Source organism: Coregonus clupeaformis, chromosome 18 (genome assembly GCF_020615455.1).
Source record: "Coregonus clupeaformis isolate EN_2021a chromosome 18, ASM2061545v1, whole genome shotgun sequence".
NCBI classification, from domain to species: Eukaryota; Metazoa; Chordata; class Actinopteri; order Salmoniformes; family Salmonidae; genus Coregonus; species Coregonus clupeaformis.
Window position 1 is genome coordinate 54,097,892 of NC_059209.1, and position 15,973 is coordinate 54,113,864.

Consider the following 15,973-nt stretch of genomic DNA (forward strand, 5'->3'; position numbering starts at 1 on the left):
GTGACGAATATCCCAAAACAAAGCATGAACACCAATCAGAATCCCAACACCAATATTCTATCCTATGTGATTGGTTCAAAGCGCTGATGCATACCTGCATGCAATTTCCATTGGTCAGTTTTACAGAAAGCCACAAAGTGGAGTTTTATTGGCTGTTTAACATTCGGCAGCTGAGGTGCGAATTGGCGCCATAATTCCAACAAGGACATTTTGGGCATACAACGAAAAAGCTCCTGGCTGCATTGAACAATAATAAAGTCATTTTATATTTTGCTGTTTTTATACAACCTCACGAAGATATTGTGAAATGTTTATTACGGACATAAGAAAGGAATTCTACGACGTTGTTGTCAACCAGGTAAGAACTTCTGACACTGAATTTAGTTTCCTGCTAACTAACGCGTTATCTAACAGCAGAGACGGGTGAAAATAGGAATACCACCGACTATTTTTCAGTCAACTAACGTTAATTATTCGCCTGCTATTTTTGCAAAATAAAATAAGACGTTAACGCTACTTTTACAAACTTCTGTGACTTTACTATTGATCTGTTCCTCCGTTACTTTTAGAGAGTTGCCCTCCTGGTGTCATCTGATATCGATGCACTCTGCGCCTGTAAGATATTACAGGTAAGTCAAGGGCCCTATCTTTTGCTGTCAAATAAGTTAACTGTTTTAATTCATATGTTTTCTTACTGCCTCTTCCACCCCAATCTACCCAGGCACTGTTTCACTGTGACCAGGTCCAGTACACCTTGGTGCCAGTGACAGGGTGGCAAGACCTTGGTACTGCCTTCCTAGAGCACAAGGAGCAGGTAATGTGAGACCCCTGTCCAGACCTGATAACCCTGGAACTCATCTTATGATGTCTAACATGACTATCAAGACTCCAAACATCCATGAAGGTGTGTGTTATTTGCTCTCATTTCAGTTCCGCTATTTTGTCCTGATCAACTGTGGGGCCAATGTTGATCTCCTGGAGACCCTTCAGCCAGAGGAAGACTCCATCTTCTTCATCTGTGACACACACAGACCTGTGGACGTAGTCAATGTCTACAATGACACCCAGGTGAGCAGTCAGTGTCTGTCCTAAATGACACCCTTTTCCCTACATAGTGCAAAAGTAGCACGCTATATGGGGAATAGGGTGCCATTTGGGACATAGTCAATCAATATTTGTAATTGAGTACACTGGTCCATCACTAGCCCAGCTTCTAGACCAATATTGTATTCTCTCTCTAGCCGTATAAAACTAGCTCACCGTGCGACTTATTTACGACCTTTGTCTGTGCCTGTTTGATACTTTTCCCACGTCGGGGGGTATATCCGTGAGCGGTTCTGATTCGGAATGAGTCGCTTGCATCGCCGTGCTATGCCCAGGAAATAATTAAATCCAATTGTTAGATGCTACCGCCCCCCTCCAAATCAAAACCAAATATGAATGTCAGCGTTTGTGCGCACACGCTCCGTTCTACTTCCTATCTGCGTCGGCATGGTGCCCGTATTGCCAGGCTGATTCTCTAGGACAAACAGGTGTGAAACACAGACAGGTGTGCGTGCAAAGCGAGAACACAACATGGAATCCATGTTTGGTTTTGATTTGGAGGTGAGTGGTAGCATCTAACAATTGGATTTAATAGTTTATTGTGCACTGCTCGGTCATGTAAGGGACAACATTTTAAGAAGAACTGTCTACCAACTATGGATATACATTCCGACGTGGAACATGTGCTGCTACAGTCATGTGATCGTGAGTTATCTGGAACGCATTCACTATGCAATACAATTATACCTTCTCTTAAGTTAAATTATTAATAAAGAGGTCTGTTTGGGCTAGTCCTTCACAAGGGGTTGCTTCACTTTGGCAGCAGTTGGGTGACTTCAGAGGAGAAAAGTCCTTCAGGATACTGCCCTTGAGATGATAACGAGCACAGAAGTTGCTGTCCATATGAAGAGCCAGCATCAATCAGTGTTCTAAACTCAATCTCCCACAATTCTCTCCCTAGGTGAAGCTGATGATAAAACAGGATGATGATCTTGGAGTGCCCTCCTACGATGACATCTTCCGCGATGAAGATGTGGAAGGCGGCAATGACTCTGGGAATGAAAGTGACGGAGGCTCTGAGCCTTCTGGGAAACGGAGGCGATACGATGAGGTATGCTATGCTGTAGAGCTGGGACGATAAACCGAAAATTATCAACACCGACCACACCGATCACTTACAGTGCCTTGCAAAAGTATTCATCCCCCTTGGTGTTTTTCCTATTTTGTTGCATTACAACCTGTAATTTAAATGGATTTTTATTTGGATTTCATGTAATGGACATATACAAAATTGTCCAAATTGGTGAAGTGAAATGAAAAAAACTACTTGTTTCAAGAAATTCAAAACAATAAATAGAGGAAAAGTGGTGCGTGCATTTGGTTTCACCCCCTTTGCTATGAAGCCCCTAAATAAGATATGGTGCAACCAATTACCTTCAGAAGTCACATAATTAGTTAAATAAAGTCCACCTGTGTGCAATCTAAGTGTCACATGATCTGTCACATGATCTCAGAATATATACACCTGTTCTGAAAGGCCCCAGAGTCTGCAACACCACTAAGCAAGGGGCACCACCAAGCAAGCGGCACCATGAAGACCAAGGAGCTCTCCAAACAGGTCAGGGACAAAGTTGTGGAGAAGTACAGTATGAAAAAAAAAATATGTATGCACTCGCTCTAGATAAGAGCGTCTGCTAAATGACTAAAATGTGAAGTACAGATCAGGGTTGGTTTATTTAAAAAAATCAGAAACTTTGAACATCCCACGGAGCACCATTTTTCAATCCATTATAAAAAAATGGAAAGAATATGGCACCACAACAAACCTGCCAAGAGAGGGCCGCCCACCAAAACTCACAGACCAGGCAAGGAGGACATTAATCAGAGGCAACAAAGAGACCAAAGATAACCCTGAAGGAGCTGCAAAGCTCCACAGCGGAAATTGGAGTATCTATCCATAGGACCACTTTAAGCCGCACACTCCACAGAGCTGGGCTTTACGGAAGAGTGGCCAGAAAAAAGCCATTGCTTAAAGAAAAAATAAGCAAACACGTTTGGTGTTTGACAAAAGCCATGTGGGAGACTCCCCAAACATATGAAAGAAGGTACTTTGGTCAGATGAGACTAAAATTGAGCTTTTTGGCCATCAAGGGAAACGGTATGTCTGGCGCAAACCCAACACCTCTCATCACCCCGAGAACACCATCCCCACAGTCAAGTATGGTGGCGGCAGCATCATGCTGTGGGGATGTTTCTCATCGGCAGGGACTGGGAAACTGGTCAGAATTGAAGGAATGATGGATGGCGCTAAATACAGGGAAATTCTTGAGGGAAACCTGTTTCAGTCTTCCAGAGATTTGAGAGTGGGACGGAGGTTCAGCTTCCAGCAGGACAATGACCCTAAGCATACTGCTAAAGCAACACTTGAGTGGTTTAAGGGGAAACATTTAAATGACTTGGAATGGCCTAGTCAAGGCCCAGACCTCAATCCAATTGAGAATCTGTGGTATGACTTAAAGATTGCTGTACATCAGCGGAACCCATCCAACTTGAAGGAGTTGGAGCAGTTTTGCATTGAAGAATGGGCAAAAATCCCATTGGCTAGATGTGCGAAGCTTATAGAGACATATCCCAAGAGACTTGCAGCTGTAATTGCTGCAAAAGGTGTCTCTACAAAGTACTGACTTTGGGGGGTGAATAGTTATGCACGCTCAAGTTTTTATTTTTTATTTTTTGGTCTTATAAATATTTTGCATCTTCAAAGTGTAAATATTGTTGTGTAAATCAAATTATACAAACCCCAAAAAAATCAATTTTAATTCCAGGTTGTAAGGCAACAAAATAGGAAAAACAACCCAACCGAGCCGCACTGCTTCTTGACACAATGCCCGCTTAAACCGGAAGCCAGCCGCAGCAATGTGTCGGAGGAAACACCGTAACAGTGTGCACTGTGCCTGGTCCGCCACAGGAGTCGCTAGTGCGCGATGGGACAAGAACATCCCTGCCGGCCAAACCCTCCCCTAACCTGGACGACGCTGGGCCAATTGTGCGCAACCCCATGGGTCTCCCGGTCGCAGCCGGCTGCGACAGAGCCTGGACTCGAACCAGGATCTCTAGTAGCACAGGATCTCTTAGACCACTGCACCACTCGGGAGGCCCTAATGGGACAATTGTTGACTACAACCATTCAACTAGTAGTAGTTTGAAGGATAATAAATTAATAAAATGGTGCACATTATTGTTATAAACTTATTGTTCTATTTATCGTTATCGCATCAATTAAATCCATATTGCGATAAATTGCCTTATGTCCATATCGACCAGCTCTACTATGCGGTATTGATGTCATCCCACCTCTACTTAAACAACCCTTTTTCTGCTTCTTATTAACGTTTATTTTGCCCAGTGTAATTTTATTTGCATAAGACAATGTTGATTTCCACAAAAAGTAGACGAAGCCGATCGAGTTTGCAGTGATGTATTGTTATTTATACCAACATGTTCCCATGTTTTAGGGGGAAGTGGAGAGGAGGATTGAGCGACAGAGAGCAACGAGAGAGTGGGAGGCAAGGAGGTGACGTTTCTCTAGGGTTGTAAAGCCCCCATGCGGTCTTTGAATTTTTTTTTTTAAATCATCACTGTATATGGTTAATAAATCACTGTTTATTTAATGAAAATGACTCCAAAATATATTTTGTATCATTTATTTCCCTGAGTCTCCTTTGGCCCTTGAAATGCTCTGTCTGATCGAGTGGGCGTTAGCAAGCAAATTTGAAGATATTTACATACACAGGCCTGATTGGCTGATAGGATAGTCTAGAGCCCACCGCCCTTACCCAGATGAACAGTCATTGGTCTATTATTATCAGATCACATTGTCATGATGTGGGCCAAAAGTTCCATCCCACCTGAACAGGCTGAAATTCCAGGCATTCTTTTCTAACTGCTCGTACACAAAAAGGGCATTATCATTTTCACAATTTCAGTGTTATTTCAACCTCAGTGTGGCCTTTTTGTAATTTTTTTACAGCAGGAAAATAACCGCACTGCCCCTTTTCTTTAAAGGTTTAAACAGTCTTATCACATTGTGACTTTTGAAACGTTTCATTTCAGACGTGAGATCCTGTTTGACTATGAGCAATATGAATACCATGGGACTTCGGTGAGTATGGATTATATATTGATTATGTTGAAACTTGGTACATGCATACATACATACATACATACATACATACAGTACTAGTCAAAAGTTTGGACACACCTACTCATTCCAGGGTTTTTCTTTATTTTTACTATTTTCTACACTAGAATAATAGTGAAGACATTTAGTCCCCTGTAGCTCAGTTGGTAGAGCATGGCGCTTGCAACGCCAGGGTTGTGAGTTCGTTTCCCACGGGGGAAAATGTATGCACTCACTAACTGTAAGTCGCTCTGGATAAGAGCGTCTGCTAAATGACCTAAAATGTAAATGTAAAGACATCAATACTATGAAATAACACATATGGAATCATGTAGTAACCAAAAAAGTGTTAAACAAATCAAAATATATTTTATATTTGAGATTCTTCAAATAGCCAAACTTTGCTTTGATGACAGCTTTGCACACGCTTGGCATTCTCTCAACCAGCTTCATGAGGTAATCACCTGGAATGGATTTCAATTAACAGGTGTGCCTTCTTAAAAGTTAATTTGTGGAATTTATTTCCGTCTTAATGCATTTGAGCCAATCAGTTGTGTTGTGACAAGGTATGGGTGGTATACAGAAGATAGCCCTATTTGGTAAAAGACCCAAGTCCATATTATGGCAAGAACAGCTCAAATAAGCAAAGAGAAACAAGTCTGTCATTACTTCAAGACATGAAGGTCAGTCAATACGAAACATTTCAAGAACTTTTAAAGTTTCTTCAAGTGCAGTCGCAAAAACCATGAAGCGCAATGATGAAACTGGCTCTCATGAGGACTGCCACAGGAATGGAAGACTCAGTTACCTCTGCTGCAGAGGATAAGTTCATTAGAGAAATTGCAGCCCAAATAAATGCTTCCCAGAGTTCAAGTAACATACACATCTCAACATCAACTGTTCAGAGGAGACTGTGAATCAGGCCTTCATGGTCGAATTCCTGCAAAGAAACCACTACTAAAGGACACCAATAAGAAGAAGAGACCTGCTTGGGCCTAGAAACACGAGCAATGGACATTAGACCTGTGGAAATGTGTATTTTGGTCTGGCGTCCAAATTTGAGATTTTTGGTTCAAACCGCCGTGTCTTTGTGAGACGCGGTCTGGGTGAACGGATGATCTCCGCATGTGTATTTCCCACCGTAAAGCATGGACGAGGAGGTGTTATGGTGTGGGGGTGCTTTGCTGATGACACTGTCTGTATTTTATTTTGAATTCAAGGCACACTTAACCAGCATGGCTACCACAGCATTCTGCAGCGATACGCCATCCCATCTGGTTTGGGCTTAGTGGGACTATCATTTGTTTTTCAACAGGACAATGACCCAAAACACACCTCCAGGCTGTGTAAGGGCTATTTTACCAAGAAGGAGATTGATGGAGTGCTGCATCAGATGACCTGGCCTCCACAATCCCCCGACCTCAACCCAATATGGTTTGGGATGAGTCGGACAGCAGAGTGAAGTAAAAGCAGCCAACAAGTGCTCAGCATATGTGGGAACTCCTTCAAGACTGTTGGAAAAGTATTCCAGGTGAAGCTGTTTAAGAGAATACCAAGACTGTGCCAAGCTGTCATCAAGGCAAAGGGTGGCTATCTGAAGAATCTCTAATATAAAATATATTTTGATTTATTTAACACTTTTTTGGTTACTACATGATTCCATATGTGTTATTTCATAGTGATGTCTTCACTATTATTCTACAATTTAAAAAATAGTAAAGATAAAGAAAAACCCTTGAATGAGCAGGAGACCAAACTTTTGACTGGTTACAGATGAAGTCGGAAGTTTACATACACCTTAGCCAAATTCATTTAAACTCAGTTGTTCACAATTCCTGACATTTAATCCTAGTAAGAATTCCCTGTCTTAGGTCAGTTTGGATCACCACTTTATTTTAACAACGTGAAATGTCAGAATAATAGTAGAGTGATTTATTTCAGTTTTTATGTCTTTCATCACATTCCCAGTGGGTCAGAAGTTTACATACACTCAATTAGTATTTGGTAGCATTGCTTTTACAGTGTTTAACTTGGGTCAAACGTTTCGGGTAGCCTTCTACAAGCTTCCCACAATAAGTTGGGTGCATTTTGGCCCATTCCTCCTGACAGAGCTGGTGTAACTGAGTCAGATTTGTAGGCCTCCTTGCTCGCACACGCTTTTTCAGTTCTGCCCACACATTTTCTATAGGATTGAGGTCAGGGCTTTGTGATGGCCACTCCAATACCTTGACTTTGTTGTCCTTAAGCTATTTTGCCACAACTTTGGAAGTATGCTTGGGGTCATTGTCCATTTGGAAGACCCATTTGCCACCAAGCTTTAACTTCCTGACTGATGTCTTCAGATGTTGCTTCAATATATCCACATTTTCCTTCCTCATGATGCCATCTATTTTGTGAAGTGCACCAGTCCCTCCTGCAGCAAAGCACCCCCACAGCATGATGCTGCCACCCCCGTGCTTCACGCTTGGGATGGTGTTCTTCAGCTTGCAAGTCCCCCCTTTTTCCTCCAAACATAACGATGGTCATTATGGCCAAACAGTCCTATTTCTGTTTCAACAGACCAGAGGACATTTCTGCAGCGCCCGCAAGGTCCCCCTTCTCAAGAAAGCACATATACAGGGCCGACTGAAGTTAGCCAATTAACATCTGAATGATTCAGAGGAGAATTGGGTGAAAGTGTTGTGGTCAGATGAGACCAAAATCGAGCTCTTTTGCATCAACTCAACTCGCCGTGTTTGGAGGAGGAGGAATGCTGCCTATGACCCCAAGAACACCATCCCCACCGACAAACATGGAGGTGGAAACATTATGCTTTGGGGGTGTTTTTCTGCTAAGGGGACAGGACAACTTCACCGCATCAAAGGGACAATGGACGGGGCCATGTACCGTCAATTCTTGGGTGAGAACCTCCTTCCCTCAGCCAGGGCATTGAAAATGGGTCGTGGATGGGTATTCCAGCATGACAACGATCCAAAACACACGGCCAAGGCAACAAAGGAGTGGCTCAAGAAGAAGCACATTAAGGTCCTGGAGTGGCCTAGCCAGTCTCCAGACACTGATCCCATAGAAAATCTGTGGAAGGAGCTGAAGGTTCGAGTTGCCAAACGTCAGCCTTGAAACCTTAATGACTTGGAGAAGATCTGCAAAGAGGAGTGGGATAAAATCCATCCTGAGATGTGTGTAAACCTGGTGGCCAACTACAAGAAACGTCTGACCTCTGTGATTGCCAACAAGGGTTTTGCCACCAAGTACTAAGTAATGTTTTGCAGAGGGGTCAAATACTTATTTCCCTCATTAAAATGCAAATCAATTTATAACATTTTTGACATGTGTTTTTCTGGATTTTTGTTGTTGTTATTCTGTCTCTCACTGTTCAAATAAACCTACCATTAAAATGATAGACTGATCATGTCTTTGTCAGTGGGCAAACGTACAAAATCAGCAGGGGATCAAATACTTTTTTCCCCTCACTGTACATACATACATACATACATACATACATACATACATACATACATACATACATACATACATATATATACTAAAATTGTCATGACATTTTTACCATCATTTACCAGGCTGCAATGGTGATATTTGACCTGGCTTGGGTGCTGACTAAGGACACTAAAGATATGCTGTGGTAAGTTATATGATCAAGGTTTTTTGTAAAATTATATCAATGTAATTATTTATTTGCATGAGCAGACTATGGCACTACAATTATGTTAACCGTTTAATGTTGGACAGGTGGGCCATCATTGGGCTGACTGACCAGTGGGTTCATGATAAAATCACTCAGTAAGAATATTTATCTCCAACTCTCTTCTTTGACACTTCCAATCTGATGCAACATCTAGGATGCCTAGGAAGTTTTTGAAAAATCCAAAGCTGGGTTGTGTTACACTAACACTAACCTCCTTGTATTGTTCCTGTGCCTCCCAGTATGAAGTATGTAACAGACATCGCTACTCTGCAGCGCCACGTCTCACGTCACAACCACCGGAACGAGGATGAGGAGAATTCTCTCTCCATCGACTGCATGAGGATCTCCTTTGAGTACGAGTATCCTTTACCTTCACTGGCCAAAGGACCAGGGGAGCTCAGACATGTGCATGACAACTAGTTGAGGCCTGATTTTCTGAGACCTTTGGTTCAGCTATTTTGTTGCTGTGGTATTTTCTAGGGCTGTGACGATACCAGTATCGTTAGTATCGTGGCAAGGAAAGAAAACACGAAGTGGATTTAACTTCTTTAGGATAACAGCCCTAATGTTGGAAACAAACATCATTATGTTGTCATCCGAGTCACATTTTATTTATTTTCCAAGGTATAGCACACACTATTTTACGTGCTGCAGGTTTTTGCCATGGTTTTGCCCCGATACTAGCGAGTATCGCAATACTGGTATCGTCCCGCCCCTAGTTTTTAATTTAGGTCAGAAGTGTTTTAGTGTTATTAGTAAGCTTTGCCACATTCTTGTGGCTGTATATGCTGTCCTGCCTGTCACCCGCTCATCCCTCTACTCTCTGTCATACCTTTCTCTGTGTGTTAACCCCTTGACGCCCTGTCTCAGTCTGCGTCTGGCCCTGTACCAGCACTGGTCTCTGTTTGAGAGTATCTGTAACTCCTCTTACACTTCCTGCAACTTCAAGCTCTGGTCCATGCATGGCCAGAAGAAACTCCAGGAGTTCCTCGCTGACATGGGGTATACTATCCCCAAGTTATGGCTGTCAATTAGAATAGGATCTCCATCAAATGATCTCGCATTCTTGAATACAAATTAGGAATCAATCAGTTACTGTAAATTACAATTAGTCAGTAGCCTCTGAAGGACAAATGTCACTTCATCAAAAGTGATGGACAGCAGTTTGTCATTTGATGATAATGGATTGTTTGAAGGCATCATCAAAGATGGTTTCTGTTTGTGTTGTCCAGCCTGCCCCTGAAGCAGGTGAAGCAGAAGTTCAACTCCATGGACATGTCAGTCAAAGAAAACCTGCGAGAAGTCATAGAAGAATCCTCCAACAAATACGGGTAAGAGTGTTTGTGTATTCTAGTGCATCAATATATCTGTTAATAATCCCCATTATTAATCACTGTGGGTTCCTCCATCTGACTCTGTATATGATGAATAAAATATGCCCCTCTCCTAATATGCCCAATAGACTCTTGGCGGCAGTAAGAAAGCCATCGCCATCTGCGCCCATTCAACATAGCCTAGATTCACATTTTTATTACTTCAAAATAAAATATTTTTTTGGGGTTCTCATACGCGTACAATTATCTTTTTAGGTTCTTGCTTGAACAGTCGCTAAGATTATATTTGGTTGTGATCTTTGCAAAATAACTATTTTTGATGCAGCAGTTATTAGCTAGAATGCTAATGCTCATTGATTTATGTTGTAGCAAAAGCTAGCCAAAGAGGCATTTTACTGGTTGAAGTAAAAAAATATATATAATGCAGTTGATTTATGATGATAACACAAACATTATATTAAGCAGGACATTCATACGAGCCTTAAAATCCAATTATAATCCAAAAGTAGTGTGAAATGCAGTCATAATTAACATGTAAATAGAGGCTTTTGCTGGCGTTCTATAAGAACTCCCCCTTGTTCTGCCACCAACTTGCGCACATCGCCCTCGTGCAGCAATGTTTGTAAACACAGAAAGGGGTCTATAGCCCTAATTTAATGCTGTTTTCTCTGTCCCTTCAGTATGAAGGACATCCGTATCCAGACTTTCGGCGTTCACTTTGGCTTTAAGAACCGTTTCCTGGCCAGTGATGTGGTGCACGCTGCTTCCGCCCTGCTGGAGAACACTGAGAAGGACGAGAGCCCCGGCGACAACTTCATCAAGGCCCTCGACTGCCTCTCCAGGTACATGCACGTACATGCGCACACACACTCTCCATAAGAAAAGCCTTTGACTGCCTGTCATGGTGGAGGAGGAGTACTGGACAATCCCAGAAAGCTGGGGGGTTCTTTTATTCCTTGTTGAGATCATGATACAATGTATAATTATTAACAGAGAGCACAGAAAGTATTGGGACCTCACGGTGCTCTCCCCATGTGTGTATTCACTAGGAACCAAACAGGATCAAACGTGAGAGGGACTAGGGTTGGGCGATATTACGATAGTATCGTCTATCGATGACGATTGACGACCTCGTGATGAGACAGACGATGGTTTAGCCTATTTGAACTTGACTAGCGCCGCGCATCAGGCCTAAAGAACGAGTGTCGGACAGTGCAGCACACGAGTGACATTCCGAGTAATCTGCCTATTCCTGTTTGCTATAGCCTATTTCAATAAATAGCCTATGTTGTATAGGGCAGCAGAACACAAGAGGGGAATGTAGGTTAGACAGAATTCCACCAAAGCAGCACAACATGTCCAGTCAGAAAATATAGTTTTTCGATCTGTCGGATGCACGGACCTTATAGCTTAAACTTGTCTAGCTGTTTAAAGAAAAACGTAGGCTATATTCCCTTGTCTCTCCATTCAATATGACTCTGGGCAAGGCCAGGGGTTCTCAAACTTTTTTGGGCCGGGGACCACTTTTGTGATAGCAAATTCATCAGGGACCCCCTAATTTTTCATAATTGATTCGATTTATATAGCGCTTTTCTACCAACCTGAAGTACTCAAAGTGCTTTACTTGGTAGGGGGGAATCTCACCTCATCCACCACTAATGTGCGGCACCCACCTGGGAATGAGGGGGATGATTAGGTGGCCATGATGGAATGAGGCCAGGTTGGGAATTTAGCCATGACACCGGGGTTAACACCCCTACTCTTACGATAAGTGCCATGGGATTTTTTATGGCCACAGAGAGTCAGAACACCCGTTTTAACGTCCCATCTTAAAGACTGCATCCTACGCAGGGCAATGTCCCCTTCACTGCCCTGGGGCATTGGAATCGCCTTAGACCGAAGGGAAGAGTGCCCTCTACTGGCTCCTCCACCACTTCCAGCAGCATCTGGTCTCCCATCCATTATGAGTACATAATCATGATAAGACAAAGGTTGACATCGCCCAACCCTAAGAGGGACCTATTTGAATTTGTCCAATAGAAACACATTTTAGTTGCAGAACTTTTTCTGTTGCAACACGTTTTGCTAAGGTGTGCACTAATGAATACACCCCAGGTGATGGAACGATCCCACCCTGTTTTCTCTCCACTCTGTAGGAGTAACCTGGAGCGTCTCCATGGTGGCATTGACCTGGCTAAGAAGAAGCTGATGGCCATCCAACAGACTGTAGCCAGCTGCATCTGCACCAACCTCATACTGTCACAGGGACCCTTCCTCTACTGCTACCTCTTGGAGGTGTGTGTGTTAGTGTTGTACGGTATACCGGTACTCACTGTAATATCACGGTACCAAAATGTCATGATACTTATGATGCCAACATTTTAGAATACCGTAGTACCACTTCATATGATATTACCAAGTGTTTTGGCCCTACCGTTTAAGAACCCGATGGCACCTGTTATAAAATGTTTATAAATTCTGTAAAACAATTAAATAAGCAACAGCAACTAGGCTCTTGTATGCGCTGGTCCAATAATGTCCACTTCACTTTCATTTGCATATCATGTGGCAGCAGTAATCAGCCAGCCGTATCCCCTCCAGCCATCACTCACCTGTTTCTCTCCGTACGCTCTTCCTGCGCATCTAATCCACCATCAGTTTTTTAAAATATAATTTATGTGATGACAAGGGGAATGCAGTCCCTGATATGTTTTTTATTGTTACATTTGATACATTGGAGCAGCGCCTAATGTAAGCCTAATCTATCAAAAATCTCTTTCTGGTCCTTACATTCTGTTTGGTGCCTAACGTTGTTAATGTTGGGAGCAATGTGTTTGTTGGAGAGAGAGTGGTGTGTGTTTGAGGGAGAGAGAGTGTGTGTGTTTGAGGGAGAGAGTGGTGTGTGTTTGAGGGAGAGAGAGTGGTGTGTGTTTGAGGGAGAGAGAGTGTGTGTGTTTGAGGGAGAGAGTGGTGTGTGTTTGAGGGAGAGAGAGTGGTGTGTGTTTGAGGGAGAGAGAGTGTGTGTGTTTGAGGGAGAGAGAGAGTGTGTGTGTGTGTGTTTGAGGGAGAGAGAGTGGTGTGTGTTTGAGGGAGAGAGAGTGGTGTGTGTTTGAGGGAGAGAGAGTGTGTGTGTGTTTGAGGGAGAGAGAGTGGTGTGTGTTTGAGGGAGAGAGAGTGTGTGTGTTTGAGGGAGAGAGGTGTGTGTGTTTGAGGGAGAGAGAGTGTGTGTGTTTGAGGGAGAGAGAGTGTGTGTTTGAGGGAGAGAGAGTGTGTGTGTTTAGGGAGAGAGTGGTGTGTGTTTGAGGGAGAGAGAGTGTGTGTGTTTGAGGGAGAGAGAGTTGTGTGTGTTTGAGGGAGAGAGAGTGTGTGTGTTTGAGGGAGAGCGAGTGTGTGTGTGTTTGAGGGAGAGAGAGTGGTGTGTGTTTGAGGGAGAGAGAGTGTGTGTGTGTTTGAGGGAGAGAGAGTGTGTGTTTGAGGGAGAGAGAGTGTGTGTGTGTTTGAGGGAGAGAGAGGGGTGTGTGTTTGAGGGAGAGAGAGTGGTGTGTGTTTGAGGGAGAGAGAGTGTGTGTGAGGGTGTGTGTGTGTGTGTGTGTGTGTGTTAACTGAAGAGTAAAGGTTTCATACAGTGTTTTCCCCTTACTGCCATAATGACATGCAGATTATTATGCATGTCTATTCCTTCCTCCCATTCCTCCAGCCAAATCACAGGTAGGCTTTTGCAAATATTAGCAAATTAGCCATTCTATACAGTATTCTATTATACAGTGTGAAGTTAAATGTTGTATTGAGTAGAAATGTGAATATCAGTGACAGGTTTTTTGTGTAGCACATGCACATAACATTTAGAAAACAGGAACAAGTGTTGTGGGACGGGGTGAACCGGACACTAGCCTCTCTGAATTGGCCTGGTATCGTGATATTTGGCCTGGTATCGTATCATTTGTAAAATGTTGGTATTGTGACAACACTAGTGTGTGGTATGTCCTCCCTATAACCCTCCATCTCTGTGCAGGGAACTCCTGATGTGAAGCTGTTCTCCAAGCCCATGGCCTTGACTCTGCTCTGCAAGTACCTGCTCAAAGCCTTTGTACGCTCTGTGAGTACCTCACTATTTCACTTACCCATTATCCAAGGCCCTGTCTAGCTCTATTGCCCCTGGTCTTCAATTAGTTTCAAACAAAAATGAGTGTTTAGATGTTCGTTTATGGTCTTTTGCGTCTCTTGCTTATGTCTACCTATGCCTGTTCGTAGACGAGGAATAAGCGCTGTAAGCTGCTGCCCTTGATCATAGCTGCTCCCATGGATGTGGAGAAGGGAACTGTCATCGTTCTGGGCATCCCACCTGAGTCTGAGACATCCGACAAGAAGAAGTGAGTTCATAACGTGTCTGTGTGCAAGCACTTGAATGTTCTTTGTGTTATGGGGAAAAACTAAAACTCATGCTAATTTTAATCTTCCTTTTGTTCTCGCTCTCTCTCCCTCTTATTTCTTTGTCTCTCCCTCTCCAATAGTTTCTTTGGCCGTGCATTTGAGAAGGCAGCAGAGAGCACCAGCTCCAGAACTCTCCACGACCACTTCGACACCTCTAGTAAGTAAAATATTATTGTAATTGTATATGTTGGCCACAAGAGGGCAGACATGACACAGTACAGATGGACCCTGTTAGCAGTACAGTGGTTTCGTACACACGTTTCAATACTTTATTTGGATCTCATACAGGTGCTTTCTCAAGTCATTGTTACAGCTTTAATCATTACATCATCAGCAGGTGTTCCAAAAAAAAATCCCTCTCACCTGCTAACCATAACAGCTATTATTTATATATTATATGTATTATTTATTATTATTATATTATTATTATAACAGCTCAAATTGAGCAATACACACACACTCACACACTCATCCTTACCTGTGTTTTGCATTTGCAGTCATTGAGCTGAAGCTGGAGGACAGGACTAAGTTTCTGGATGCCCTCATCACCCTGTTGTCCTAAGGAGTGGGCTAACTAAGACACACTGATGTTTGGGTAAAGGTCCTGAAATGTGAAATGTAGATGCTGGAAGAGACTGTATGACATTAGAACTAGGTTCATGCCCAATGTGATGGAGAATCTATATTTTGTGGTTTACCTCTTTTGGTCAATGAAGAGTATTTTCCAATGTTGTCTTTTCAGCCCAGGACACTTTGTGAAGCCTATATGTATATTGTACAGTTTTTAAAATGTTTTTTGTAAATGTATTGTTTGAGGGTTTTGGTGTTTTTAATCTCATATACATTTATTTTTCTGTTGTCTTCGTTTCATGTAACACATTTATTAAATGATATTTTATCGACGTATAATTATTGAAGTTACCATCTACTAAGAGAAGGAAGGATACATTTGAAACATCGGTAGGAATAAGGGTGTGTAATGACATTGAACTTTGGCACAGAATGTCATATGGACCATAGAAACCGTATGATGGCTTAACTATCTCCCCTAGTATACAAATCTGGAGCATAGGTTAACACACAGACCTTGGCCCGTATATAAATACACTTTCATGGATGGATGGGTGGGATCCATTCCTTTCCCTGGGCTAATTGAGCCGCTTATCTCTCAAATCATTGAGGTCATGACCCACAGAGCAGATGGTTCTGGGGGCTGTTCTGCTCGCCACGGTGAAAGCGAAACGTGCCAGAAGGAGCATCGCACTGACTGAGCTAGGGGGG

At 42.8% G+C, this 15,973-nt stretch overlaps 1 protein-coding gene across 1 annotated transcript; it reads left to right on the forward strand.

Moving 5' to 3' along the window:
- The first annotated feature begins 183 nt into the window (after positions 1-183).
- Positions 184-15,601, forward strand: cdc45 (CDC45 cell division cycle 45 homolog (S. cerevisiae)). The gene is made up of 18 exons (XM_041885115.2): positions 184-358; positions 570-629; positions 722-814; positions 931-1,068; positions 2,006-2,155; positions 4,560-4,618; positions 5,158-5,206; positions 8,803-8,864; positions 8,972-9,022; positions 9,167-9,286; positions 9,798-9,929; positions 10,160-10,258; positions 10,942-11,103; positions 12,418-12,556; positions 14,274-14,357; positions 14,513-14,631; positions 14,773-14,849; positions 15,190-15,601. Exons 1-18 carry the CDS (start codon positions 308-310, stop codon positions 15,252-15,254), a joined length of 1,710 nt encoding a protein of 569 aa, XP_041741049.1. The 5' UTR covers positions 184-307; the 3' UTR covers positions 15,255-15,601.
- Positions 15,602-15,973: the final 372 nt, after the last annotated feature.